Source organism: Aulostomus chinensis, chromosome 6 (genome assembly GCF_037954235.1).
Source record: "Aulostomus chinensis isolate RoL2024-O1b breed Wild chromosome 6, RoL_Achi_v1.0, whole genome shotgun sequence".
NCBI classification, from domain to species: Eukaryota; Metazoa; Chordata; class Actinopteri; order Syngnathiformes; family Aulostomidae; genus Aulostomus; species Aulostomus chinensis.
In genome coordinates this window covers 22,818,088-22,845,007 of record NC_141325.1, presented here as the reverse complement: position 1 = coordinate 22,845,007, position 26,920 = coordinate 22,818,088, and the positions used below count along the sequence as shown (strand labels likewise).

The 26,920-nt window shown below is 38.4% G+C and overlaps 1 protein-coding gene across 2 annotated transcripts; it reads right to left on the bottom strand.

Annotated features, from left to right (window-relative positions):
* Positions 1-99: 99 nt before the first annotated feature.
* golga1 (golgin A1) lies at positions 100-26,415 on the bottom strand. 2 transcript variants are annotated; one of them, XM_086207071.1, is made up of 24 exons: positions 26,231-26,415; positions 25,281-25,566; positions 21,791-21,881; positions 20,053-20,127; positions 17,479-17,576; positions 17,365-17,397; positions 17,036-17,164; positions 15,609-15,778; positions 14,372-14,483; positions 14,199-14,282; positions 13,874-13,999; positions 13,480-13,575; positions 11,675-11,770; positions 11,300-11,395; positions 9,632-9,772; positions 8,320-8,394; positions 8,089-8,178; positions 7,768-7,870; positions 7,216-7,376; positions 6,959-7,117; positions 3,824-3,883; positions 3,311-3,535; positions 3,115-3,201; positions 102-2,751 (listed from the first exon to the last, which is right to left on the bottom strand). In XM_086207071.1, exons 2-24 carry the CDS (start codon positions 25,407-25,409, stop codon positions 2,671-2,673), a joined length of 2,517 nt encoding a protein of 838 aa, XP_086063197.1. In that variant the 5' UTR covers positions 25,410-25,566; positions 26,231-26,415; the 3' UTR covers positions 102-2,670. The 2 variants fall into 2 exon arrangements, with proteins under 2 accessions (XP_086063198.1, XP_086063197.1); XM_086207072.1 differs by lacking the exon at positions 20,053-20,127 and having other exon boundaries at positions 100-2,751.
* Positions 26,416-26,920: the final 505 nt, after the last annotated feature.

The following is a 26,920-nucleotide window of genomic DNA, read 5'->3' as shown; positions in this document are numbered from 1 at the left end:
TGTCAAACGCAGCAGCATAAACCATAAAATGGAAATTTTCTTTACATTCTGGGTTTTAAAAAAGTATGCACAAATAGTTTAATTAATCCATGAAAAACATTAAAAAAATGTAGCATGAAATGAATGTTCTGTGACAATGCAACAGCTGAAATTAGACAACTGTAAATCATATGATAACACTACTTAAAGAAGAGAGGTTGATTGGCAGAATTTGGAGTCAAGAGGGCCTGTGTTTAATCACTTCACATTTAATATTAATAAAGGTGGCAAAATGAAGCCTTTGTCGCAGCCACACTTATTAAATCATACAACGCAAAAGACAGAAAGTCTGTAGTGATTGTACAGTCGTGTTCCAGGGTTTCACATATTAGACTCAAACAGCTTAGAAAGTGCATTCAATTTTTTTTTTTGTGCTTCTCATAGAGCCAGTTTTTTTACACAGGAGAGTTTGAGTGAACACATCCCGCTACCTGTCAATAATTACATAAAATGAACTACAGCTAAACCAATCCTAAAATACAGCCTTTTTTTTTCTGTGACTTGTCTTCCACATACAGCACTTTGCTATATGCACATTCCTGGAATGAACACAAACGCAAAATAAAAACTTATCTTGTGGAGTGACTGAGATCGTACTGAGGAAAGAGCATATGAAGTCGAACTGATTGAATGTATGCATTCATGTCTATGATGATGATGATGATGATAAATACTGCAATTCGTCACATCAAATCATTGACATCCACTGGTTTATAAAGTTTTCAATGCATACATACATTATGTACATAGTTCTCTATATAAATAGGCAAATGGAATGTTCTTTCATTTACATTAGCAAAGGCAGGTAAAGGTAGAGCATGTACTTAATTATTTACAGATCATTCACTTGTTTAATCACATTGTTGTTAATTATACTTCAGGCCATTCATATTATTAAGTAACTAGAACAGATATTTAAGTCCTGTAGCACCAGCTCTCCATAGACATTTACCCTGAACTGAGCCTCCGAGACACACAATATATCAACAACCTAAACTAATTCAATCCTTCACAAATGATAAAAAGGAGATTTATATTACGGTGATGTCACATCAGGGATTAAGGTCTCACAATCCAATAGATCTGAGAGTAAGTTTTGGAGGCTCAGCTCAAAGTAAAAATAGACATGTGACTGAGAAGTCGGCCACAAATGTATCACAAATATTCAAATGAGAATGAGCTGTTTTGACGAGAACCCAGATAATTTCACAATCCACAGATATCTGCATGTTGAATTATGAACAGAAACAAAAATTTACAGTAAAGAAATGCCAAAATGAGAGGTTGCAAACAACATGTCCTTAACTCTACTCAGGTGGATGTTTTATTAGTTTGGTTTAAGTAAGATTTTCAATGACACTTGGTTAGGGAGTGAAGCACACACGAAGAACTCATCCAATTGTGGGTCAGAACAAGGTATACTGAGTATTGTAGTTCTCAGTAAACATCATCTGGACCTTCATTGCAAACACTACTTTCTTAAAGTAATATGGAATGAAAGGGGGAAAAAACTATTTATTTAAAAACTTTCATTAAAGTTTTGTTTAAAAAAAATGGGCTGCTTTCCTTGGTGCATGCATGCACTATCCAACTGCATTTCTAGTTATATAGTTTGTCCATCAGAGGGCGCTGAAAAATTTATCAGCCCATATGTTGCTCACAGCTCCACTAGTTAAAATGAACAATCCAGCATAAAAACGAATTAGAAAGAGTCATAGTGTTATGTGTGGATTATACGATAACTTTAAAATATCAACAAAAGTACTGGCTTTGGTTTAGCTCAGTGTGTAATACTAATTTTAATGGTCCAGTTGAGAAAGTGTGATGAAAGACACTTCTGAGCAATTAAATTTTACTGTTTAAAATAAATAAAGATCCACTTCCATCTCACTGCTGAGGATTTGAAAGTAAAACATGGAGCTCTGACACACTGTGGAATATGAAATCCTGTCTTCTCAAGAGAATTTATGGATTTAGGGATTATTTTGAGCAGACATACCAGGTGTTATCAAGCTCAAAAGTTGCAAAATAAAATGCAGCCCACTCACCTTTGTAATGTGTTCAGACCAAATGAGAAATGAAATTTGAAAGCTGAGCTATTACATAGAAAGTCCATGTAAACACGCTCTTGCTTTACAATTTGGTCAAAACAGTGCAACAGAAGCACATTTTTATTTATTTGAGAGTTGGAAGGATTGTGGACGCTCCTAAAATACCAGTTACGTCTGTTTTTGTTTTAAACATACTGAAATAATGTTAAATCAACAGAAAATGTTTTCAGTGACAGGTCAGTAGAATAAAATGGGACACCTTAACCTCCACTGTGAATCATGTATCCCATCACTATACTCTCTTACATCTGGTCAAGATCCCATCTGCTTCAACCATTAATCATTTAAAAATCAACATCTGTTTAGAAACAGGCCTTCATCCCTAAAAGACACCATGCAACCCCTCGCTCCAAACGAAGCATAAAAAAACAACTGTCCTTGCCCCACAGAACCAGAGTAAACTACGGAAGCCTGTTTAAAGTTTGAAGTTAGTGTCCTGCCACTTCGGAAGAACTGATATCCTCCAGATAGGTGGTCCTTTATTTCCTTTCTCCATCACTTCAGGCCAATCTGCTACTTATCAGCTCCACTGAGCTGATGTGCCTGAGACTGAAGGCCGAATGATTCCCTTAGGAGAAGGCTTCGATCCAAACCAGGACATCTAGAACACAAAGCATTTAGGTCAGTAGTTCAAATTACACAGCTGAAAATGTGATTATGCTGCAGTGAGCATTTATACAAGTTTAGACTATATTGATTAAAAAGGTTGGTGAAGAGTTATTGGAAATAGGACACTTCATTTTCTGTAAATCAAAACAAAAACACCTAGTGTGAAAGACTGTAAACAATAAATAATTATAAATAGCTAAAAAGGCTCAAAATGTAAGACCACATTATTAGGACAACTACACATCACTCATTTATCAAAAAAAATCCTAATCGGTAAATTTAATGTAATGTAATTTTAGTGACTAGTTATATCTCCACTGATACAATAAAGGTAGACTGATAATGGAACGCTGACCTTGTATTCCAGAGTTTGCTTCAACATGTCTTCTTCCTCATGAGTGAAGTTCAACAACACAGATACAGCTCTTATTAGCTGAAATGCCTAAAAAAAAGCACCAACGACAGGCATTCAAATTGACTTTTTAAAAGAGCATTGTTCAGTTATTGAATGTTGAACTGAGTGCATTTACAAAATAAGCACGTGAACTCACCTCAGCCTCCCTGGATGACATAAACTTGAGGACGACATGTTTGAGATACTCAAAGTTGATTTCTCGGGAGTCATTCAAGTCTGAGGTGTTGGTCACTGTGGTGTTGGAGGTAGGGGGGTTTTGGCTAGACACTGGTGGAGGATCAGCACAAACCCTCTCTTGTTTTTCTGCTCGGCTTTCTGTCACCTTCTCTTTTGCCTCATCATCTGGCTCAGGCTTTAGTTTCTACGGAACAGAAAGAGGGGCTTGGCCATTAAAGTGTTGTCTTTATTTAAATGCTGGGAAGAGAACATATAAAGCCTCTACCATGTAGTACAATACAAGAGTGGAGACATCAGATTTGAAAGAATTTACAATAATAAGATATTCCAAATTCTGCTTCTACGGTGTGGTTCCTTGCCAGCAGGCAAAACTTGAATGATATGCCAAAATTCAGACATGAGTTAATGTGATGGAGCCTAAAAAAAAGAAGCAAGAGTGGCAAGTGTGTTATCTTTGAAAGCTTTCGCTTACCAGTTCCTTCTGCAGTGTCCTCTTCAGTTCCGCTAGTCTCTGCTGCAGCTGCTTGATAATCTGCAAAAAACAACAACCAGCCACTTGTTTTAAAATTATTCGGAGTGATAGGTTGCTCACTCCCTGCATATATATTTTATTCAATGTATTTCATACATTTTTTTTACTCTATTGTTCCTTTTCTTTTTTGAGAACATACTGCCAATGAAGGAATAAGTGAAAAAAAGAGAAAAGAAAAAAACAAAGTACATACGGTACAAAACTAAATGGAAGACAAAAAGAAAGAAAAAGAATGGGAAAAAAACAAACAAGCTGGACAGCCAGGTCTCTACGGTTTGTTACTGTGTTGTTGTGAGTTTGATCGTTCTGCTCTTGTTGTTGACTTGTAAAGTGTCCACTTGTCCCATTTCCCTCAACATTGTTCTTCTTGGGTCCATGTCTTATGAGTCAACAGTTCCACAACATATATTTCGTTCACTATTTTTCACCAGTAATCCTCTGTTGGTGAGCTTGGTTTGTACCTTTTTCTCATGATTGCTTTCTTATAAACTGCTAACAAATTTTTCATGAGGTACCTATCCTATTTTAACACATTTCCAGTCATATTTCCAAAAATAGTAACATGCATGACTTAGGTACATTGTAGCCCAGAACTTTGACAATAATTCGGTGGATATCTTCCCAAAAACTTAAGATTTTAGGGCAAAGCCAAAAAAACAACAACATGTGAATGGCCGACATTCATATCCCAACATTCTCTCCAACATGGCTGCTGTGCAGATGTGTGTTTGTTTATCATTTTTGGTGTGACGAAAAATCTCGTCAAATTCTTCTAACAGTATAATCTCCAAACACGTGATGATGTAGCTGACTGTTGTGTTCTCCAAATACTTAACAATTCATCTTCAGGGATATTCACCCCAAGTTCTCCTTCCCAATCCAGTGGAGTCACATAGGTGGTTGTGCTCTTTCTTCTCTCCATTAGTTGACCATACATTGAAGATATTACTCTGTACTCCTTTAAGTTGTAGATTTCAACTAAGATACCCATTATTGCATTTTTATCTAGGTTTGCATTGTTTTATTTCTGTTAAAAAAACAGTCCCTTATTTGTAAGACTCTGAATATGTACTGATCACTCAGTTTATATTTTTGTTTAATCTCCTGGAAGCTCATGAAGTTTCCATTTTTTGTATAACTGTACACATTGCTGTTATCCCATTTGTAGTCCATTGTTTGAACCTCTGATCATGATCATAAGAACCTAGGGTAAAATGCTTGTCGTAAGAGATCGAACAAAGTAATCAAAGCTATTTTATCTATCTAAATCTATAATTTCGTACCAAGTTAAACCACAGCTTTAATATAAATTGAGTCACTGCATCCATCTGAGCAATTACACTCACTGCCTCCTCTCTGTCTCCTACAAGCCTTTGAATTTCTCTTCCTTGTATGAGTGGTTCTAGATTTTTTTCCATTTAGCTACATAGTCTGTGTCACACCAGCAAATAGCAGGTCTAATTTGTGCTGCATGAAAATATTCTTTAAGGTTAGGTAGTGCCACACCTCCCTCATCTTTCCCAATCTGTAATGTTTCAAATTGAATTCTAGGTTTATGACCAAAGGCTCCTCTTTGTCACCAGTTCCATTCATAACCTTTATGGACAGAATTTCTTGGCACAGCCAGGTGGTGGAGGGGGTCGAGTTTGGTGGTGGGAGGATGTCGTCTCTGCTTTTTGCAGATGACGTGGTTCTTTTAGCTCCATAAAGCCACGACCTCCAGATCCTGCTGGGACAGTTCGAGGCCAAGTATGAAGCGGCTGGGATGAGAATCAGCACCTCCAAATCTAAGGTCATGGTCCTCAGCCGAAAAAGGGTGGCCTGCCCACTTCGGGTCAGGGGGAGGTCCTGCCTCAGGTGGAGGACTTTAAGTATCTCGGGATCTTGTTCAGGATTTACGGTAGGATGGAGCAGGAGATTGACAGGCGGATTGGAGCGGCGTCCACAGAGACGAGGTACCAAACCAGTCCGCTATGGTGACGAGGGAGGTTAGCTAAAAGGCGAAGCTCTCAATTTACCAGTCAATCTATGTTCCAGCCCTCACCTCTGGTCATGAGCTTTGGGTAATGACTGAAAGAACAAGATCGCAAACACAAGCGTCCGTAATGAGTTTCCTCTGTAGGGTGGCGATAATTAAATGTTAGGACTTGTGTTTTAGCCAAATTGAGTTTGTATCCAGAACAAAAGCCGAATGTCTATCGTAGTTTGATTAATGTGGGAACAGATGCGTCTGGGTCCTCTAAAAAAAAAACAAAAAAACAGATCACATCATCGGTGAAAAGTCCAATGGTGTGCTTTTCTGCCCCAACCCTTATCCCTTTGAGCTCTTTATTCTCACTGATTGCTTGCACCAGGGGCTCTATAGAAATTACAAACAAGGTCGGTGATAGACAGCAGCCCTGCCTGGTTGGCCATTCAAAGCGACAAAGCTATTAAATGTATCAAATCACTTTACCAAAAACCAACAGCATGGATAAGAATTAAGGGCAGTTTAACAAGAGAGCAGTGGTTAGCAGGTTCCAGGTTTTGAATATGGTTGATAATATATAAAGTTCACCTTGTGTTACCTTATGCTTGGCGTCCCATGATAAAGCCTGTCTTATATTCGTCGATAATGTCGCCAATAAAATGTTTATATTGTTTTGAAATAATTGAGGTATACAATTTTTAATCTACATTGAGTAATGATGTAAGTCTACAATCTGAGCAAGTCTCACTTTTTGTTTTCTTTGGGATCACAGTTATCAACGCTTCCCTCCAGGATGGGGGTATTTCTCCATGCTCAAGAGTGTGGTTAAAATATAGTTCCAATAGTGGTATGAGTTGTTCGCTAAATGACCACTCAGATGGTAAGTCGTCACTGCCAGGAGATTTGTTTGTTTTTAGTTTGTACATTGCTTTCTCCATCTCTTCTTTTTAATATTTTGTATGTTGCTTTCTCCATCTCTTCTTTCAAATATTAATAGATTTCATGTGATTTAAAAGTGGACCGACCGCTATATCCAATGTGTGATGATTCCTCCCTGAAACTGTCTTGAGTGGAGATGGCAGGATGGGACGAGAAAGGTTACTGACCCTGTTCTTGTCACCAAGCTCCTGTTCCAGCTCTTTGTTGATCTTATGAAGGTGGTCAAGATCATCCACTGTCACACTGCCATTCTGTTCCTCCTCACACACAGTAGGGCTATGAAGCTGTTCTGTCAGGGTCTCCACCTCCACTTCCAAGTATGAGATCTAGACACCACACATACACAAAAGTGTGTATATTACCTTGGAGTAATGCTGTATGTATAATGTGACATTGATTGTAGGTATTTGTGTGCATTGCTAACCCTTGCCTGGCAGCTATCTAGCTGCTGTGTCTGGGTGAATAGCTCCTCCCTAAGGCTCTTCAGCTGGGAGTCTTTGTCCAGCTCCATTTGCTCCAGCTGGGTGCGCTGTTGCTCAACCTCCTCCTGCAGCTGGTCCAGTGATGCTTGCCGACTCTGCACCTCTAAAGTGCACACACATTGACAGATTTGTTCTCTGTTTGTGGCAAAAGTGATACTAACAAAGTACAAGTATCACTAATTCTAGTAATTATGAATTAATTATTATGACAATGTGTATCGACAGCTTCTAATGCAGAATCTGCTCAGATCAGGTTATTAAATACATCTTAACTTCATTCAACCAAAAATATCTCTGTTCAATGGTAACAAAGTGTGTAGCACATCTGATTTGTGATCCCATGATAATATAATAGTTTGACTGAAAGAAGTTAACAATTACTTTAAATCAAACAGTAAAAGAAACTTAGATGTGGAAGCTAGCATATGATTTTATAATAGATGCCATGTGCAGCTTTATTTCTCTACAATGATTTAAAGAGTGTGTGCACGTACCATTCTGGAGGGTTTTGACATCTTCCTCTCTCAGTGCCAGACTCTCTCTGACAACAGACACCTCCTGCTGTGAAGTCTGTAGAGATGTGGTCAGCTCTTCAACCTGAAATTAAACAGGAAAACACCATTAACTCCACAGTGAACACACACACACACACACACACACACACACACACACACACACACACACACACACACACACACACACACACACACACGGCATAATGAACCACACGGATGGACTCTGTCTTAGAATTTGTTAACATATATGGTTCAGACCACTGTAGGATGACTGCCAGGATGCCATAGTGTGCCACAGACCTGTGTTTGCAGCTCCTCCTTCTGTCGCCTGGTTTCCTCCAGAGCTTTGGCAATTTCCGTGCTCACTGTTTGCCGGCTGTTCAGCTCTGCCTAAGGAAATACACAGTAACAGGAAGTGAGGATTACATATGCTTTTCTTTGCATTTCTACCAGCATATGTGTTCTTTAATATCTATTCTCATCATTCATTAATTACTGCGACACAATCTAATATGAGTAAGTTGTTCTGACCCTGCACTGCTCCAGCTCTTCTGTTTGCTGCCTCAGAGTGGAATTTGCTTCGTCCCTCTGATTCTCCAGATCAGCCTATCAGACAAAAATAGGCATTAGTTTTAGTCATCGGCAGCCCTGTTCTCACATGGCACAACCAAGTATGTCTGTTCACACCCGACAATATACTGGTGTTATAGTTTGGATATCTGTTACATACAACAGTCCATGTGATATAAATTTAGAGGGTGTATTTGGCTCTGTGCAGACATCAACTTACCTGATATTTTGTTGTGACCTACACATGTGCTGAAAAACTCATTAATTAGTGACAGAATATGATTACGTCAATTGATCTGAGAAGCTGTTTCAGGGGGATTTCTGCTTAACAAATTTTGATCACAGTGGATCAGTCCTTAAGCCTTCGGGGTTATTTTCTTATCAGTTCCAGCCCACAAATCATATGATCATCTGTCGCCATGTTCTTGTTTGACACTGGACACTAGAAATTTGGTTTGAATTCTTTTCTTAATATATTAAACGAACCATCAATGTAGCCCTTCCTTGCAGATGTGATCTAGTACAGTGTAATACAATAATGCTGATTCTGGGTTTTTCTCAAGGAGAAAATACTGTTCACTGGTCAGGAACACACTCACATGGGTAACAGAGATATGGCCACATGGATTTGAGACCACTTCCAATCTAGATTTAATACTGTATCACAGTATTAAATGGTATGCTTTGCAATACAGTAAAAATAACAGTCTTGAGAGCCTTGCAAACAAGCAAGGACAGGTTGGCAAAAGTGTTTTGAATACACATAATTAAAAAAAAAAAAAATCAAACTTCCAGTGAAAATATAAACATTAATACTCACAAAATTCACAATATAACCTAATTGTAGCAAAGTTGTAATAATACTTTGCTTCTTGAAAAGTGAAAAAGTTTAGATAGTGAACACTGTCACAAAACTGACAAGATTAAACATTCTTATCACGAGGAAGATTCAGAACAAATATCACTGATGAAACAATGCGGCACATGTACTGTATATCACCGCCCTTAGAATGTGGTTGAAGTACACTCAATGCATTCTGGGTGTACTCAGATTAGAGCTAACACACACTATGTCAGGTGTAAACAGAGCCATAGACACACATACAGTATCAAGGAGGCACGAGCTCTTGTCACCACTGTTAAATGTATTCATGCCAGATACAAAACAAGCAGTCTCCTGGTGTGAACTAACAAGACTAACCACAAAGACTACTATATGCCGTAAATGAATCTAAAGAAGAGTAGACTGATAGAAATGTGAACAGAAGCATACCACCCTGTCTTGCATTGTACGTCTGTCTGTCTGTAGAGATGTGATGCTCTCCTCCAGTCGGCTGGCCTTCTCCTTACTCTGCTGCTGTAACAAACTCAGCTGCTGATCCAAAAAGGCCTTCTCTGCACTCCACTCTCCTTGCTGAAAAATAAAACACATCCCGATGTTGAGCTGAAACCGTTAGCTGTGATCTGTTAGGTTTGTGCTTGGATGTTGCAAGAGGATTTTTTTTTCTCCACTATTTCTCACCAATTTTACAGAATGCCAAATATCTGTAAGTAAAAATACATCACGCTAAAAAAATACAATGACAAAAAAACTGTAGAGTTTGTCCTTATAAATACAAAAGATTAAGGGAACATTGCAAATTCAAGACCTACCCTATCAAGGAAATGTTACAACTGCTGCTACCACATCTTATCCTACATGAATGGATCCCTCTATTCATAATCTATAAATATAATATCATTTATAATCATTGATGAACTGAAAAAAATTAATTGTATCATGCGTAAACAGTGCTTTGATTTAAAATCTTTACACCACAGCTTTAATTTCATGCATGCTCCCATGAGGTGCATGCAGTTCCAGCAGGAAGGTGGAACTTAGCACAACACTGGCGGCCAGCAGCCCATCCCTAACACACAAATCTGCTCAAATCTGGCTTTGCTGTTGCTTTCAACCACCAGTCAACACCTCTCAATCTGCAGTTCATCCACAGGGCTGACATCTTTGCCCCACTGCTATGGTCACCACTGTATGTTATTTCACCTTGATTTAAAGAAGCATTCAATGCATCAAATATTTAACTGCTATACCAATGGAGAATAATGGTAAGTAAAGTAAGTAACAATCTTGGTGAAAAAACATTTCTAGTGCTGGATCCAACAGTCCAGTGACACTTTTGTGGCAGGAAACCACTGATGGGAAGAGACTAAACAAAATCATCAAGAAGGCTGGGTCTGCTTGGGTGGATCCATTGACTCAGTGGAGGTGGTGGGAGAGAGAAGAATGGTAATGAGGCTATCATCTCTGATGGAGAATGAGTCCCATCCCTGCAGGATGCCATCTCAACACTCGGTAGCTCCCACACACTACTTCATCTGAGGTGTGTGAAAAAGCAATACTGCAGGTCTTTGCTTCCTGCTGCTAATGATATTCAAACGAGTATATTCATCCCTGAGGGGCAATTCAGTTTCACAGCCTACCAGCTGCATAAAAATAACAAAACAAAACCTAATCGGCAGCAGGATTCAGACTTCTACAACCAACTCTGCCCCCAGTAGACCAACCACAACCTACAATCCACTGCATTGATTGGACTGACAGTGCAACAGAATTATTCACTCAGCGTAGTTTAATCTAAAACACTCCAGTATTCATTAAAAAAAAAAAAAAATCACAGTATGTAAGCTCCTACTTTTATATGTCCATTTGTGCATACTGTTTCCTTTTGTGCATACCATTGCTATTTTTCTGTACTGGATATAATTTTTGTACAATGTGTTAAATCTTATATTGCATGTTCACTTACCATGCACTGAATCCCTGTTTTGCTATTCTTTTCCTGCTTTAATACATGGAATTTCTCCATCCATGTGACAACTAAAAGGATTAACTTTTTCTTGGTTAGATTTGTCTTCTTATTAGGCCGGAATTGGAACTAACCAGTTTATCTGTCTGCTGCTGTTTCTCTATGATCTGCTTTTCCGCATTCTTCAGTCTCTCATCACTCTCTAGGACTTGCTGCTCCAGGTTTGCTATCTGAAAGAAAAGACACAACATTCATTGATGTTGACCAATCTTACACATTAAGACTAACATCATCAGCAAATCAGAAATCTATTTCCGTTTGGGAAAACGAAGAAAAAATAAATTCTGCCCAACCAGAATGATTCGTCTATCGCTTCATTCTTCAGCGTTGTTTAACTTTATATTTGTCAGTTGGTTTGACTGGATAAAAGCAGCTCTGATAATATAAAGATGTGACATGGTGACAGAGAAAACATTTGTTATGCTTCACTTGTGGGTGTGTTTGCTTACTTGTGCATCTGTTCTCTCTCTGTAGGACCTGGAGGAGTCATCTTTGTGCCGGAGAAGTGTCTGCAGTTCAGTAATGCTGCAGCTCATTTTGGATATCTAAGTAGACAAAAGATAAACATCATGCAGTGTTCCCTATTCTATCCAAGACTATTTTTCTCTACTTGAAATATGAAAATCCTGCTGTATTTTTCTGTGGAGTTGTCAGCATGTGTCTGGGGAGACGAATTAGACGAATAAGATTTCAATTGAGATGTCATTCTAAGAAAAGAGAATAATTAAGGTGCACCTAAATGCTGAAACATCAACTGGATACAGCAAGATTCATCTTGATTTTCATCAGTTCCAAACAAAATTCCAGCAAGATTAAGGCAGGTCAGAGAACCTATGTCTGCTAATTATGCAAAAGAATAAAAATTTAAAAGTTCATTTACATAATTGTTTTTGAAATTTTTTTTAACTCAGAACATTCTACCAAAGAATAAAAAAAACATTATTTTTAAACAGTAATTAAAAACATGACGGAACAAAAAATGTGGAACTCAAGATTAAGGACAATGCACCACCCAGACAATTCAGAATGTAGGCATACTAAAGTAATCTCATATTTCAATAAGAGTAGAGGTTGCAAGCATGTTTGAATTAAGTATATTTAGTTGCAAGACAAGTCACTAAGAGAGATCAGCTGAGCAGCCAACTCCAGCAGTGATAAACAGAACTGACGGACCAACAAACACCAGAAAATAACTGGGTGCTGCTCAGTCTTTTTTAGCTAAGCTGCACCTATTCTACAATTTGGACAGAAATGAAAATTAGCAGAGAAGCTGCTCTGCTGGAAAGGTACCACAGCTGAGCACTCTGCCTCACCCTCATGAGCCCCTTTCACACTGCACGCAAAACGCGGTTGAACACGGGTGTTTGGGCACTCTGAAAAAGCCGTATTTCGACCCGCACTGACCGACCCTCCAAGCGACCCGGGTGTTTAGCAGCTCGGCTCAGCTCTGCTCGGCTCGCCTGCAGTGTGAAAAAGGCAACCCCTGTTGTCTCAGGTTTCCCGCGACCTTCCTGTCGCAATCTGATTTTGTCACTATGCTGCCTGTCAGGCTGTCATTGTGGAAGCTCCGGGAAAAAAAATAAATGAATAAAAAGAAATTGGGCTGGGCTGAGAGCTGCTCACTCATCTCAATAAAGTTTTGGCCTCTGCCATAAGATGAGTCTTCCTGTTGATGTCCCCGAGACTCTATTTCACTCCTTTTTTTTCAAACAATTTACATATGTATGATCTTAGGTGAATTAATTTATGCTTGGGAAGTCCCATCAATCGGGGAACCCTCACATGAACTGCGCAAGCGCGACCGTGTTTATAAACAACTTGTAAAACAATCTTGCTCATCTTTTTTATTGATCATGGCCGCGCACTGGCAAGAGCTTGAAGTCCACGAGATGCTCGCCATCCACGGTGAAGAGGAAATCCGACGGCAGATTTCTGGCTTTCCTACCATGATTTGCCACACCAACTTTCTTGTACAAAATGGCCTGGATTAGATCCTAAAATTAGCGCTCCAATATACTGAATCGAGAATGGTTTTGAATCAATAAACCATATTGAAATGAGTCCTGCTCCATAGAAACAAAAACAAGTCCAATTGTGGATTCGGAGAAAGATGACTTCCCAATCTGTAATCAGCTATTAATATACAGTATTTCATAATGAAATTACATCCAGTTATTATCATGGTCTGAAGATATTGTGGCCAATTGTAGCAGGATATGGGGTTGAAGATCATATAGGTTGATGATTGGTTTACCTGGGCCTCCAGGGAGCTGACAGTATCAGCATGGTTTGTTCGGACAGTCAGTAGCTCTGCTCTTGTTTCTTCTCGACTCTGCTCGAGACTGGACATCTATAAAAGCACCAAAAGGACTGATAAAGGACTCTTTTTCATTTCACACAACTGATTGTTTCTGAGCATCATGTCAGAAGACATAAGCACTGTTAAAATAATATTCACATGAAAGCAAGCGAAAGAATAGATTTTCTAGTTTTACAGTCTGTGATCTTCTGTAATTAAAGACCACACCACTGAAATCCCCTTCAACAGTTAATGCTTGTTGCTTGCTATGTTCGATGTTCACCTTGAAATGTGCTGGAAATCACTGTAAATGTACCACTATTGGCCAAAACACACTAATTTTCTTCACCTCCTGCAGAAGCTCTTGTAGATGCTCATCCTGGCTAAGGTTCCCCTGCAGCCGTCTTTCTAGGGAAGTCACTTTCTTCTGAAGTTCATCCAATAAACGTTCCTTGTCCTCCACTGTCACAGCCGCCTGATTAAGTCCAACAATATCAGGTGCAGAACTGAAGCTTCATCATCGTTCAGCTTAGAAGAATGTTTCAATACTCAAATCGTAAAAACAGGACTTTTATTGATTTTCCGATAGGCTACTAAAATATGCTATAATCCCTTTAATATAATCCCTTTGTAAAGTCCTGTGTAGTTCCCAATGACCGTCTTTGTGCACTGACCTTTTGCTGTTGCAACTTCAGGGACTCATGTTCAGTCCGTAGATCACGGAGGGATCTCTCTAAAGAAGACACCATACGCTGTGACTGAAAAACAACAAATTCTGTCATTAAGTTCTTCTCATTGAATACACTTTTAAAGTTTGCAGGTTATAAGTCTAGCATTCAACACTGACCTTCTGGAAGTCTTCAGAGACCTGCTGGATCACTGACTGCAGCTCTTGGCATCGTCCTTCTAGCTCCCCAATCTTCTTGTCTGCCTCTTCTCTCAGGAGCAGCAGTTCCTCCCTGTCCAAAACCAGTAAAGCACTTAGCCAAGTGATGTTGCTTCACGATGGCTGAAACAACATCCAACCTCTACATCCTAAACAACGTTTGCAATTAACTAAGTTTACGATCCATAGTTACACTGAACATTGATCATGGTTCATGTTTGTTTTTAAACCACAGATTTACGTTTTTCATTTCCTCATAGCTCATTACCTTTTGCGTTTTAAGTTACATTTAATTTGCTTCACACATTTGAAATTGTGATGAGTTGCAGGTGTGAGGTGATTTTAAATTGCACACATGCATTGCTTGGCTTTTAACATCTGAGTTATCAAACTTTATCTGCACAAGCTGACCTTAAAGATGACCTTGGTTGCAGTGTCAAATATTCCTATTAATTAAATAATGATATATAGATTCATAAAATCAATCCTCCATTGCAAAAAGCTCAGGCATCTGACTAAGTTTTCTTCCAACTTTTGTGTCAATCTGATATCAGCGCATCTTGTCGTCTTGTATTTATCTTTTCTAGGCACAGCACACCCACAAATTACTGTGCTAGCTGCTCTGGACCACTGCTCCCTTGCAATGCGAGAGTGTTGAACACACACAGGCCCACATATCATCCCCAAGAGTAACACAGCACACCCCAGCACTAGCTTGTACAATGAGCTTTTGAAAAATATTCCCAGTAAGAATAAATGTACTTTTATTTTCTATTAGTTTCCTAAGTCGGACCATCTGTCTTTGTGCTGTGTTATTTGAATAGACCCTTTCTGTCTATGAATCTCCAACCACCTGTGCACTGGTCACTAATGTCCAACAAAGACGTGGAGTACTACAGTCAAGATCTGGAAATCAGCAATCAGAGTACTGCATTGTGATTTATTAAACTGCCAAAGTGTGATTCTTTTTTTTTTGGATCCATTTTTCCAATCAAGGACGTGACATCTTTATTAATTTTCTTTTTTGTTAATTTAATCACATACTCAGTAAGCCTTTGCAGAATAGGATTGGTAGACTTTTTCCTATATCTAGTAGTTCATCATAATAGATTACAGTTGTGAAACTACACCTTTTTTTTTTTTTTTACATTTATGACATGAATATCTAATCCTGCTGCCTGCAAGCACTACTCCTTACCGCTCTATTTCCAACTCTGTGTTGAGTCTAGAGGTCTCATCATGCTGCTGTTGTAAAGCTTGAAGTTTACCCTGACTTTCAGACAGCTTTCTTTTTGCTGACTGAACTTCAGTCTCCTTGTGCTGGAGCTCCCTTTCTCGCTGGCCCAGTTGCTCCTCCTTCCTGAGCAGCTGCAAGACACAGAGTGCTGTTGTGAGTCCAAGTCAAATCAAGCCACGTGGAAATAAAATTATCCATCTTGGCTTAAAAACTGCAAAACAAACTCCTCTCAAACTCCTTATGGCAGGACCTGGGGTCTCTTTTATCACCATTGTTTATGCACTTTCCACACGAAAAGTTGCGATTCATGAAAACAAATTTCATGGAAGAATGTGCACAAGGATAGTTAAACTCTGACACACGCATAAAAACATTTTAGATTTTAGACAGGGGAAACTGCTGAGACGGCACGGTGGTACAATGTCACCTAACAGCAAGAGGGTTCTGGGTTCGTGTCCCAGCTCAGGCATGGGATCTTTATGTGTGGAGTTTGCATGTTCTCTCTGTGCCTGCGTGGGTTCTCTCTGGGTACTCCAGCTTCTTCCCACAGCCCAAAGACATGCTATTCGGGACTAGGCTGTTTTAAACTCTAAATTGATTGTAGGTATGAATGTGAGTGTGAATGGTTGTCTGTCTACATATGTTGACCCTGCGATGGACTGGCGACCTGTCCAGGGTGTACTCCGCCTCTCGTCCGAAAGATGCTGGGATAGGCTCCAGCCCCCCGCAACCCTTAACAGGAATAAGCGGAAGAAGATGGATGGATGGGAAACTGGTGAGGAAGATTGTGAGGTGATAAAGTGATACCAGATAAAATTCTACAATGGCAGCTCTCAAAGACTGAATTTCTCTTCACATCAATCATTAATTACATTTTCATCATCATGAACAGCAATGCCAGCTGTGTTGTATGTAGCCTTAATGCATTTTCGCTAAGTCGTAACAGTCACCCCTGAATTTTGAAATGATACAAAGGAAATCAAACTATAATTAAAGCATAAATGCTGCAGTGACAGCTCTGACTAATGATGTATGATCTACTTTTTGTAGCTCTTCCTGGTGGATGTTGCCGTGATTCACCATGAAGACCCACTGATCAACCAGCTCTTGTAATTCATTCAGCATTCACCTACTGCTTTGCACTTACCATTTACAGTTTACAAAGGGTGTGTAGATAGAAGTATGTGAGGCAGATGTTCCCATGTGCACATTTCCAGGCATCCTGATTTATAAAAGGAAATTGCTTGCATACTAGCATATGTATGGTTTTATAAATCAGAATATTTTTGGTGCCACACCATTTTTAGCTTATGTGTGCAAAAACATTTTCAGTAAGGATCCCATGCACTGTTTCATATAATAAACCTCTGATCTCGACATGTGCATACCATGTGTTTGACTTTAGCCAGCTCCTGCTGCTGGAAGCCCTCCAGTTCATCCAGGTCATCCCTTTTCTGGAAGAGAGCCAAGCTTTGCTCCATCATCTCCTCCAGTCTGGCTGATAGAGCAGCCTTCTCCTGCACAAACACAGCACTTAAACTTGAAACAACACATATTCACATGTTCTATAACATGCAGGTTTCTTGAAGCCAAAATTAAATACTACTTTGTACTGCTGGTCCGAGCTGTCTGATCTTTCTATACTTGGTGCAGAAATATTCCATTTTTAAAATCTCCAGTATATTATCATCATACTGTCCCAACAGACAGCCCTTACCTTTTCCAAGACGGCCATCTTCTCCAACCATTCCTAAGGGTAGATGACAGTAAACAGTGAGGTCAAACGTCACAAAACAGCAGTGTAGTATGTGTAAATCAAGATGGAGTTTACCTGATCCTTCTTGTCTAATGCTAGTGTCATCCCTTCTGCCATTTTGGCTCTGCTAGCCTGGTGAGATTCATTCTGCTCTTGAAGTTTCTTTATGGATGCTAGGCAGTGAATGTGAGAGAAAGAAAAATACAAGAAAAGATGGAAAAACATACAGAGAATTGCGCACACCCAAAGAGAAGAAAAATATCAAATAACAGGAATAGTTAGTCGCTCTGAAAAGTTAGTTGGATTAAGACGTGTGTTCATCTAAGGCTTTAGAACAGGCAACGCAGAGAGATTGATGAATTAAATGTAGTTTCTTAAAGCCAGAAAAGCACATCCATGTGCAATTTAAGAAAATATATCCAAATTTGATTAGATATAGCTCACAAAACTGAAATTCCTTCTGGCCACCAACAAGAATTTAATCATTTCCCTGAGAACTTCACTGTCAAGAGTAGTTGTAATCTAGGTACTTTCCACTGCATGGTCCTAGTCATCCTCTACTCTGATGGTCTGTACTCACTTTTGGTACCTGGAAATTGTTTTCCACCGCACGTGACATGTTGGTCATACAAATTAAAATCATGGTATCTTTTATATTTTGAGATATGCTGTGAGAAAAGATGAAATTTTGGACTGAGGTGAAGCTCACCAAATGGAAAAATGAAAAAGGGTTACTTTGAACACACTCAGTTATTTTTAGATCACAAAATATCACCAAAACATTATGATTGACCATCACGACCATAACTGCAAAAATAAAAAAAATCAGATACAGTACTGGTAACAAATACCATCAATGTTCCACAGACAAGCTGACAGAAACATAGCACACTTAAAGAAAGGAGAAAGCTATAATAAGAGGCGGCTATGAACACGAGTTTGTCTACTTCAATTAAACAGCAGACTTGAATGCAACATAAGATAAAGACATCTTCAACTCTATTCTGACTCAGAGTTTAATTTGAGACATCTACAATTCCATTCATGATAACAATAATGGAAGAGTAATTGCAGATATTCTACTATGAACTTGACCACTAAATATAGGCTTCAATGGTTGATAACAAGTGACATTTCAATGTCAGACATGACTTGTTGCATCACCTTTTTAGAATAGCAACAACTCAAAATTACATTAAAAGAATACAATGACTTTAGCAAATATGCTAATTTGCCATCCTCCCCAGACAGGAAGATGGATCCTCCCTGTGAGACCATCAGACTACTTTTTAGCTTAGCACAATGACAGTAGTGGTTGAGAAGTATTAGCATACATCTGTCAATAGCCATTAAATACACTTTGCTCCAAAATGGTCTTGGTCTATACTGATAGAAATAGGATTGTATATCACGTAACAGTCTGAAATATCAATTCAAAATTATGAGACGTTACAATTTTAGAATAGGAAATATAGCTGAAACTACTGTCCTGACAGGGCGCAGTGACTTGTAAAAGAGGATCAGATGAAAACCTCCAGGAAAAGCCAGATCCTGAAACATGTCTATTTGAACTGAAATATATAGAACACAAAGGAGGAGCAACAGGTTTTGGAAGCTGGGTAGGTAAGACGGAGGTACGCCAACCTGTCCATCTAGTACTATCTTTTGCAACAAGCTAACTAGTGTGGTGCAGTAAGCCAGCCTGAGTGGATCTTTGACTCCCAACTGAAGAAAGACCTTCTATCAAGCTGTGGAAAGGACGGCGAATAAGTGTATTTCAGACAAATTTTGTATGGTCTTTTAGGCATATGTTAACTTAGTTTTAACATGATAAAATAAAATTATAGGAGGAGATAGAATGATAATGCAAGTTAAGTACGACAGACACTTTAATAATGGCAAAAACAAAGCATCCAGGTCTGATAGTATCTGACAGTATTTTTCAAGCCAAATACACATGGAAAAAAAACGTGTCAACTTGTCGTGGTGGAAATCTGAAATAACAGTTGTAGAAAGGAAGACCTGAATTAAATATATCCATAATAGCCAGTATTAAATGTTAAAAAGGCCTTTCAATATATCTTGCAAAACCAGAGATGATGACCGCCAAATTCCTACAGGCAAATGTGTCAAAAATATTCTTCTACATGAAGTATAGTGGTACTGCAGAGATATCCAAGTCTGCAAATGGTATTCTACAGACATAATACTGAAAAAATACAGCATTACCAAAATGTGATATGTTATCTGTAAAAACTCCATTCAGATGATACAGTAATATGACTATGCCGGTCTGGAATTCTGACAAGTCAGAAAGCAACTGATATTTTAAATTCCTATTGCCCCAATTTGGGTTTAATTTATGTTATTGGGAACTGTTGCAAAAATCTAAGTAATTCGCGAAGCACAAGAAAACCACACAAACCATCAATATTAAATGCCAGTACATAAACACCAGTATACCATCTGAGGATTTTTTTTTTTGATTGAAAAGAAAAAGCTATTGAAGCAAAACTATAGAAGCCATGACAAGCATCTGCAAATACAATGTTCTCCATAGGAAAAGGTGATGATTTGCTAGGTGATGATTACAGCTGACAGACAGATGATAGCAAGGAAGCTCATTGGGAGGAGAGTAGAGGTACGTACAATCCTGATGCTTTTCTAATGCAATTTCAAGCTTGTCCTTGGTCTTCTGCATAATTCGTAGCTGCTCAGCGTAGTCTAGTGTTGGAAAGTAGGATGATGGGATGTGGTGTCAACATTACCAACACACAAACAAACACACACACACACACACACACACACACACACACAAAACAAACAAAATGGAGGAAAATGAAGATGTCGAATAGGAAGGGGAGAAAAAAACAAAAGGAGAGGGAGAAAACAAAAGGGAAAACATGATTGAGAAACAATGGAAGGTAAAACTACTACTGATTTTCTCATCTGAGAAAAACATACTATTTGAGAAGCTGCATTTTTTTTTAAACTTTTGAAGGTCTCATATCCCACCCAAAGGGACGAGAAGGTGTTAAATGAAACCATTATCAATAAAAAGTTATGATGATACTTCCGTGACATTCATATAATCACCTTTTACATGGTTTACTGTCCAGGAGTGAATAAATAATGATTTGAATTTTTTTCTACATTAATTTGACACTGATAAATTTGGTTACATGTCACCCTGTTACTGCAACTGACTAACAAAATTGTAAATCTAATCTCCTTCAAATGAACAGAAGCACAACCAACCGTAACTCAGCTTTTACATGTGCCAATATTTGAACTGGTTCCTGACAGGACTTCTCTGCAAATAAACTTTGTGTGAGCTGCAGCTATAGCAAGGCTCATAAAAGTAAAGCATTCAAGTTCAACTTTAAAGCCCGGTATTTTTCTTATGCCTGTGACGATTGTCTAGATTATTCTCCTTTTGGTGCTTTTTATTGTAACCTATCGACAGCGGTGCTAGAAGTGAAAGTTTTCTATTCTTCAGGAGTTCTGCAGAACTATGACCTAGATGGGATCAGATTTTCATGCAAGTACCAAAACTACATAATGAGACATCAATTTGAAATGAGACAATAAAAAAAACATTTCATTTACTTCACTTATCTGAAGCTGATGCAAGTGTGGTAAAACAATGTTAGCCCCAATGTCTCAAAGATGAAAAAGTAACGAAGATTCAAAGTAAAGGGAAGCAATATTAGGGCCGGGATGATGCACTTCAATGCTATTGTGATAGATGGGCGTAAATTTGATTTATATCATGAATCTAAAAAGGTGCTGCAATTCTTCAGAAATTGACAATAATTACGACTAAAGTATTGCAATTCTACGTGTACTGTAAATCGTTACAATTCATTGTGATTTTTGTTTGCATTCTGATCCTCGTCTATTCATGCAGGTCAAGTCATAAGTACAAAGAATCATTCTAGAGGACTCTTTAAATCTTTGGCTGAAATGAAAATTGAACCTGGCACAAATGTGAGACTTTAATCTATCATTCTTCACATAAACCAAGTTGGAGACTGCAGTTACAAAACCCTTACAAACACTTTTGTCCTATTAAACTCCTCTAATATACCTCCAAGGTGATACGCAGGGCTGGTAAACTGTTAAACTTGTTATTGCTGCAAAACAGCGACCTTGTAGTCACTACATGCTGAAGACACAGGTTCACATTCTTTGACCACACACAAAGGAGGGCTTTTTTTTCAAATAAATAAATAAGTGAAATGTTTTTCTTCAATGTGGGTGTGATAGTGGTTTTTTTTTGGGGGGGGGGGGGGGGGCATACAGTGTAAAGTCTACACTCTGGCTTAAATTTCAGGTACTTCTCTGAAGTATAGACTGAATCCCTCCAGGGATTAATATGTCCTACCTGATAGCTTGGCCTCCAACTTACGGATCTGATCATTCCTTCTTAGGATTTGAGAGGGTAGGTCGTCCCTGGAGCTGCTCCCATCAGATGCCTGCAGACAGTATTAGGCAGCACTTAATGTTCAGCTGTTTAAATGTATTAATAGATAATTGGATTCAAATTAAACAAGTACACAAAATTGAGTTTAAATAACAGAGCTGTAATATTCAATGGGCTTTTTTCAATTATGAAAACGTAAATAAACAGCTGCAGAAAGGGAAGGTATATCCCAACAAACTTGGTAAATGGTAGCTAGCCAACAATGATTATACCAGAAACACAGTGTCATGTATCAGTTGGCTGTGTTGCTACTCTTCTAGGACAACCCTAAATAATTCAGCTACGAGCAGCTGGAACTGCATTACAGCCTCAGGAGGAGTGCTTCCCCTGTGAGGGTCTAACTATGACAAGCAACATGTCTCGAGAACATGAACGTAGATTGACAAAACCCTAAAATATCACTGGTTACACTGATAGACATCTGATCAGGTAAACAGCCAGAATCAAAGAGATCATTTCAGAAAAACAAAACAAAGTCACAAGTTATTTTGTTCTGTGGGAAAGACGGAATAAATCAAGCAAATGACATTACAGGGTGTCATGTTACAGTGATCAGACTGGGGTACCATAGGATCCTCCCACCAGCTCACTATGTCCTCACTGTCCTTAAAAATGTCTGGTGACTACGTCTCAAGATTTACATGATTCCTGGACTTTTCAGAAATGGGTGTCTTTGCACTTTAACATTATTATTATTATTATTATTATTATTATTATTATTATTTATTGCAAGCTTATTATCGTTATCATTAATAACAGTAAAAATAAATAATTAATAACAATAACAACAACAATAATAATACTTTTTAGGGATTGAGGATTTAGAAATATTGACTTCTCCATGATGCTGCTAGATGCGTTAGGTTTTCACACTGGGATGGTCGCTGGGGTTGAGTACATTAGAATGGATGTAGTAAAAGGCTCTTATCCAGCCACAGGGGAAATACTAATGCAGACACCGTAGTGTTTAGCAGGCCTGACACACACCAGTAACAAATATTCAAATGCTTTATATTCACACCGAGCATGTTCTGACCTGTAAGCAGATACAGAGGACTTCACTACAGTGCTTCGAGGGCCAATAATGGATTAAATCTGAAAAATATACTCATAGATTGGGATTGTAAGTGATGATGGTCTGAAGAAAGGTCCTTTTTATATCACTTTGTATTTTTTTCAATTAAATTCATTCCTGCACCTCCATTAACCACAAACCAAGTGAACTGCCAGTAGCAGCTAATGTGTCATGAAAATCAAGGCAAAAGCAGAGATAAGAGGGAGCTAAAGAGTTTAAGTTTACAAGCACAAAATGTATACACCGAAATGTATTAGATCAGTAGCCTAAGAAGAAATATGAGTGGATGCATTAACCTATTTATCAGCTAACAACATTATGCTAACATAATTTTGGCCAAATAATGCACTCCTTCACACAAAGTAATAACATTTCGAAGTTTGATAGGAATCAAATCGTTGTCAGCACTTCATTTGATCAGTTTTTATAGAGTGAAACAGACATCCCAGATTCATTTTACAATTTAATAAAAAATATATCTTTAACAAAAGAACAAAAACAGTTAAAACATGAACAAAGAACATCATGAAGTAAAAACTAAGAGTAATCAAGAGAACATTGTAAAATTTAGGACCTATCATATCAAGGAAATATCACAACTGCTGACTCTACTCAATTAAGACAACCCTAAATAATTCAGCAAAGAGTGACTGAAACTGCACTACAGTCTCAAGAGTGAAGCTCCCCCTTTGAGGGGCTGAGACATCCCTGTAAGGTCTTATGAAAGGTGTTTTATCACAGATATGTGATGCCTTACAAATGTACAAAATAACACCGTAGAGTTTTATTAAATACTGAGATATTAATCAAGGGAACATTGTGAATTTAAGACCGATCATATCAAGGAAATATTAATACGACTAAGTTTAATCAAATTTTTGAAGAAAAAAAATCATATACATATATACTGACCGATAACCATCCATGATTTTACCAAGAAGGATTGTATCTATTTTTTATAGAAGTAATTTAAAATCACTTTGTCATTTACGTGTTTAAATTTGATTGAACAAGGCAAAGTATATGATGGTAATAAAAGGACTTGCAGCTGGTACAGTAGTTATGGGTTCATCGGCAATGATTCCAGTGACAAATGTTGCAAGGACCACTACAGAAAATTGCAAGTGAGCATTTAATATCCAGATATTTCCATTATAGACATTAACAACCTCTGTGGTAAATTGACCACATATTTGAAGACCATATACTCTCATTAAACTGCCCTCTGTGAATCTGACAGTGTTACTGATAGCAGTGCTTAAACAGAGGACTCCGATTATATTTTAGAGAGGTAACGATCAAGACTTGTCCTGGTGATTTAGACCATGAGGAAGAACCTTGAGACTTTTATAGCCTCGAAATGTTACATCCATTCCATCCTTCCCTTTTCTCTACCACTTATCTGTTCAGGGTCACGGGGGGCTGGAGCCTATCCCAGCGGCCATTGGGCAAGAGGCGGGGTACACCCTGGATGGGTTGTCAGTCCATCGCAGAGCCATCAGGAGCAATTAGGGGCTCAGTATCTTGCTCAAGAATACTTCGAACCAGCAACCCTTTGGTTGCTAGACATCCATGCTACCTCCAAGTGGAAATGTTACAGACTACTTACAATTACTTTGTACTTGAAAGTGGCATGAAATTTTTAGTTCACAGTATAGACATTAACATTATGACATTTTGTAAATGTCAGGAGCATAAATCTTTTGCACATAATTTCTTAAATTTGTTACTATACCATTTTTGGATTCATGATGGTGCATAAACTGCATTGCTGTCCAATGTCAGACAAATATGCAGGTCCTCTTCCAAAACGTACGCTTAAAGCCTTGTGCCCCTGATTTGCATGAGTAAACTAAAGTGTGCAGGACACAGGGTGATCATCAAGTTCCCCAATTTTTGATCCAAGGGTTGCTTTCAGGTGCCTTCCATGTGCCATTAATGCACCCGTCTCACAAGTCTGAACACAGAACCCCTATATCTGTGTGACGTCTTGTACAACTAACAAATTGTGAGACAGATAATCATCCAGCAGGACAGAAGTGTATGGTTTATTTTGTAAGAGAAGGCAGAGAAGAAAATTCCTATTTTCAGGTGTAGTCAGCTTTAACAAACAAATTATTAAAAAATCATAACCAAGATTTATAATAATCATAACCTTACATTTTACACCAGCAGTGACAAATAGTGTAAAATAAAACAGTTATCTCTAAACAAGGGATGGTTACATGCAAAAAAATTGAATAGATCCTCTTAAAAACCACAAGCAAAGATATCAAGGCATGATGACTAGGGACCAGTGATAAATAGAGTACTTACAAAGTCATCCCCAGAGTCTGCCCCCACTGAAGTGATGGATTCCTTACTGATGGTGCGAGGTATTCGAACGCCACTTCGAGGTGCTGTGGCTGCCTCTTCTGCAATCTTCTTCTTCAACTTGGCAAACATTTCTGTCCTTTCAGTGTCTCTTTATGAGTGCAAACAGCAGCTTCTGGCAAGTATGGAACACCACACAATTCATGGATTTCACAGCTCCCCACAGAAATGCATAATTGTGCAGTGATGTCCAAGAGAAGAAGAGTGTAGGAAGTCCATTTTGCTACATCTGGAAAATCGAGAGAAAATTGTTCAAATGCCAAAAATGACATCAGCAGCCCACAGCACTTGAATTAGTTACATATACCACTTTTGTAACTCACCTAAAAACATCATCAACTTCATCAAGTTATAACAGCAAAAGCCAGAAACTTGCAAATTTGTGTGCATGAGTGTGTGTTACTGTGTATGTACTGTCAGTTAAGAAAATGAGAATCTTCTACAACTTTATGTAACAGACCTTTAAATGTTTAGGTTGCTGCAAAACATACACTCATTATAACAATTAACAAAAGAATTATTACGAAATTAAACATAGGACCGTTTTGAAAATCAAAACAGAATCTGAACATAGCTTTTTTGGCTCTTGTCATTTCTTAAATACTCTTAATGTGTTCTTCAAACTGGATTGACGATACATAGTGTCCTTTAGGATGGAACTCTGGCTCCGAGTTTATGTGTAGACGAGTAAACGTTATATAGCTATTTTACAGTTACGATTTATAAACGCGTCCTATTTAGAATTGTGCAGATAGTTAAGTTACATTGTTAGGCTGATTTGAAAGATAGCTAGCCTTCTAGCTCTTCTAGCCATAACAATGCGAGTAAACGTTACCACCACCGCCGGGTGTAGTTAGCAGTCGTTAGCTTGCTTGTTCATTGAGGACTCTTACCATATCAGCTTCAATTAAAATATCGGTCCATGGCGTTTTCATATACCCAATAACTTTGCGTTTGCCCCTCCTCTGTATATATTCCAAAAATATCGTTGTACCAGTTAATATGAAATCGTTAATGTTGTCTCGTCTGACAAGCTAGCCAACTCCTAGTTGGTGAGCTACACGTAATCATCCCAACACATATGACGGACGACGTCACGACTGTATCTTTGTTCATTGGCTAGAAAAGCCAAGGGGCGTGGTGAATAGCTGTATCCAATCAGGTAATCATTAACCTGACACGCTTGACAACATGCGCTTTCTTCAAGCGATGAAATCATCGCAGTCTTTAAATATGCTGACAGCTGTTTAATTGTTCTTTTAATAACTTATAACTCTTAAAAAAGTAAGGTAAGCGCTTACATTGTTAATTTGTACAGATGCCAAACAATGACTCACAAGTGCCCTCCAGCCCAAAAAGCCCCTTGGTGTAGAAAATGCCCTCTGTTAAGTTCAAAAGAATCAGCTCATTATTAACTGCCCAAATCTGTCTGTGTTCTTTATGGCTACTGCAGAACCCTGCAGGCAGATATTTGCCACTCAAAAGCTGCAATTAATCTTTAATTTCTCTTGCGCTAATTATTCAAAAACAAAGTCCCAGTAAAATAAGATACAAGTACAGAGAAAATAAAGTAACATTATTTA

Bases quoted from the DNA above. Each gene is read 5' to 3' on its own strand.
- golga1 (XM_086207071.1), bottom strand. From the start codon at position 25,409: ATGTTTGCCAAGTTGAAGAAGAAGATTGCAGAAGAGGCAGCCACAGCA. The intron at 7,871-8,088 runs GTCTGTGGCACA...GTTTAATTTCAG, and splicing joins AGGAGGAGCTGCAAACACAG to GTTGAAGAGCTGACCACATC. The intron at 3,536-3,823 runs GTAAGCGAAAGC...TCTGTTCCGTAG, and splicing joins GGACACTGCAGAAGGAACTG to AAACTAAAGCCTGAGCCAGA.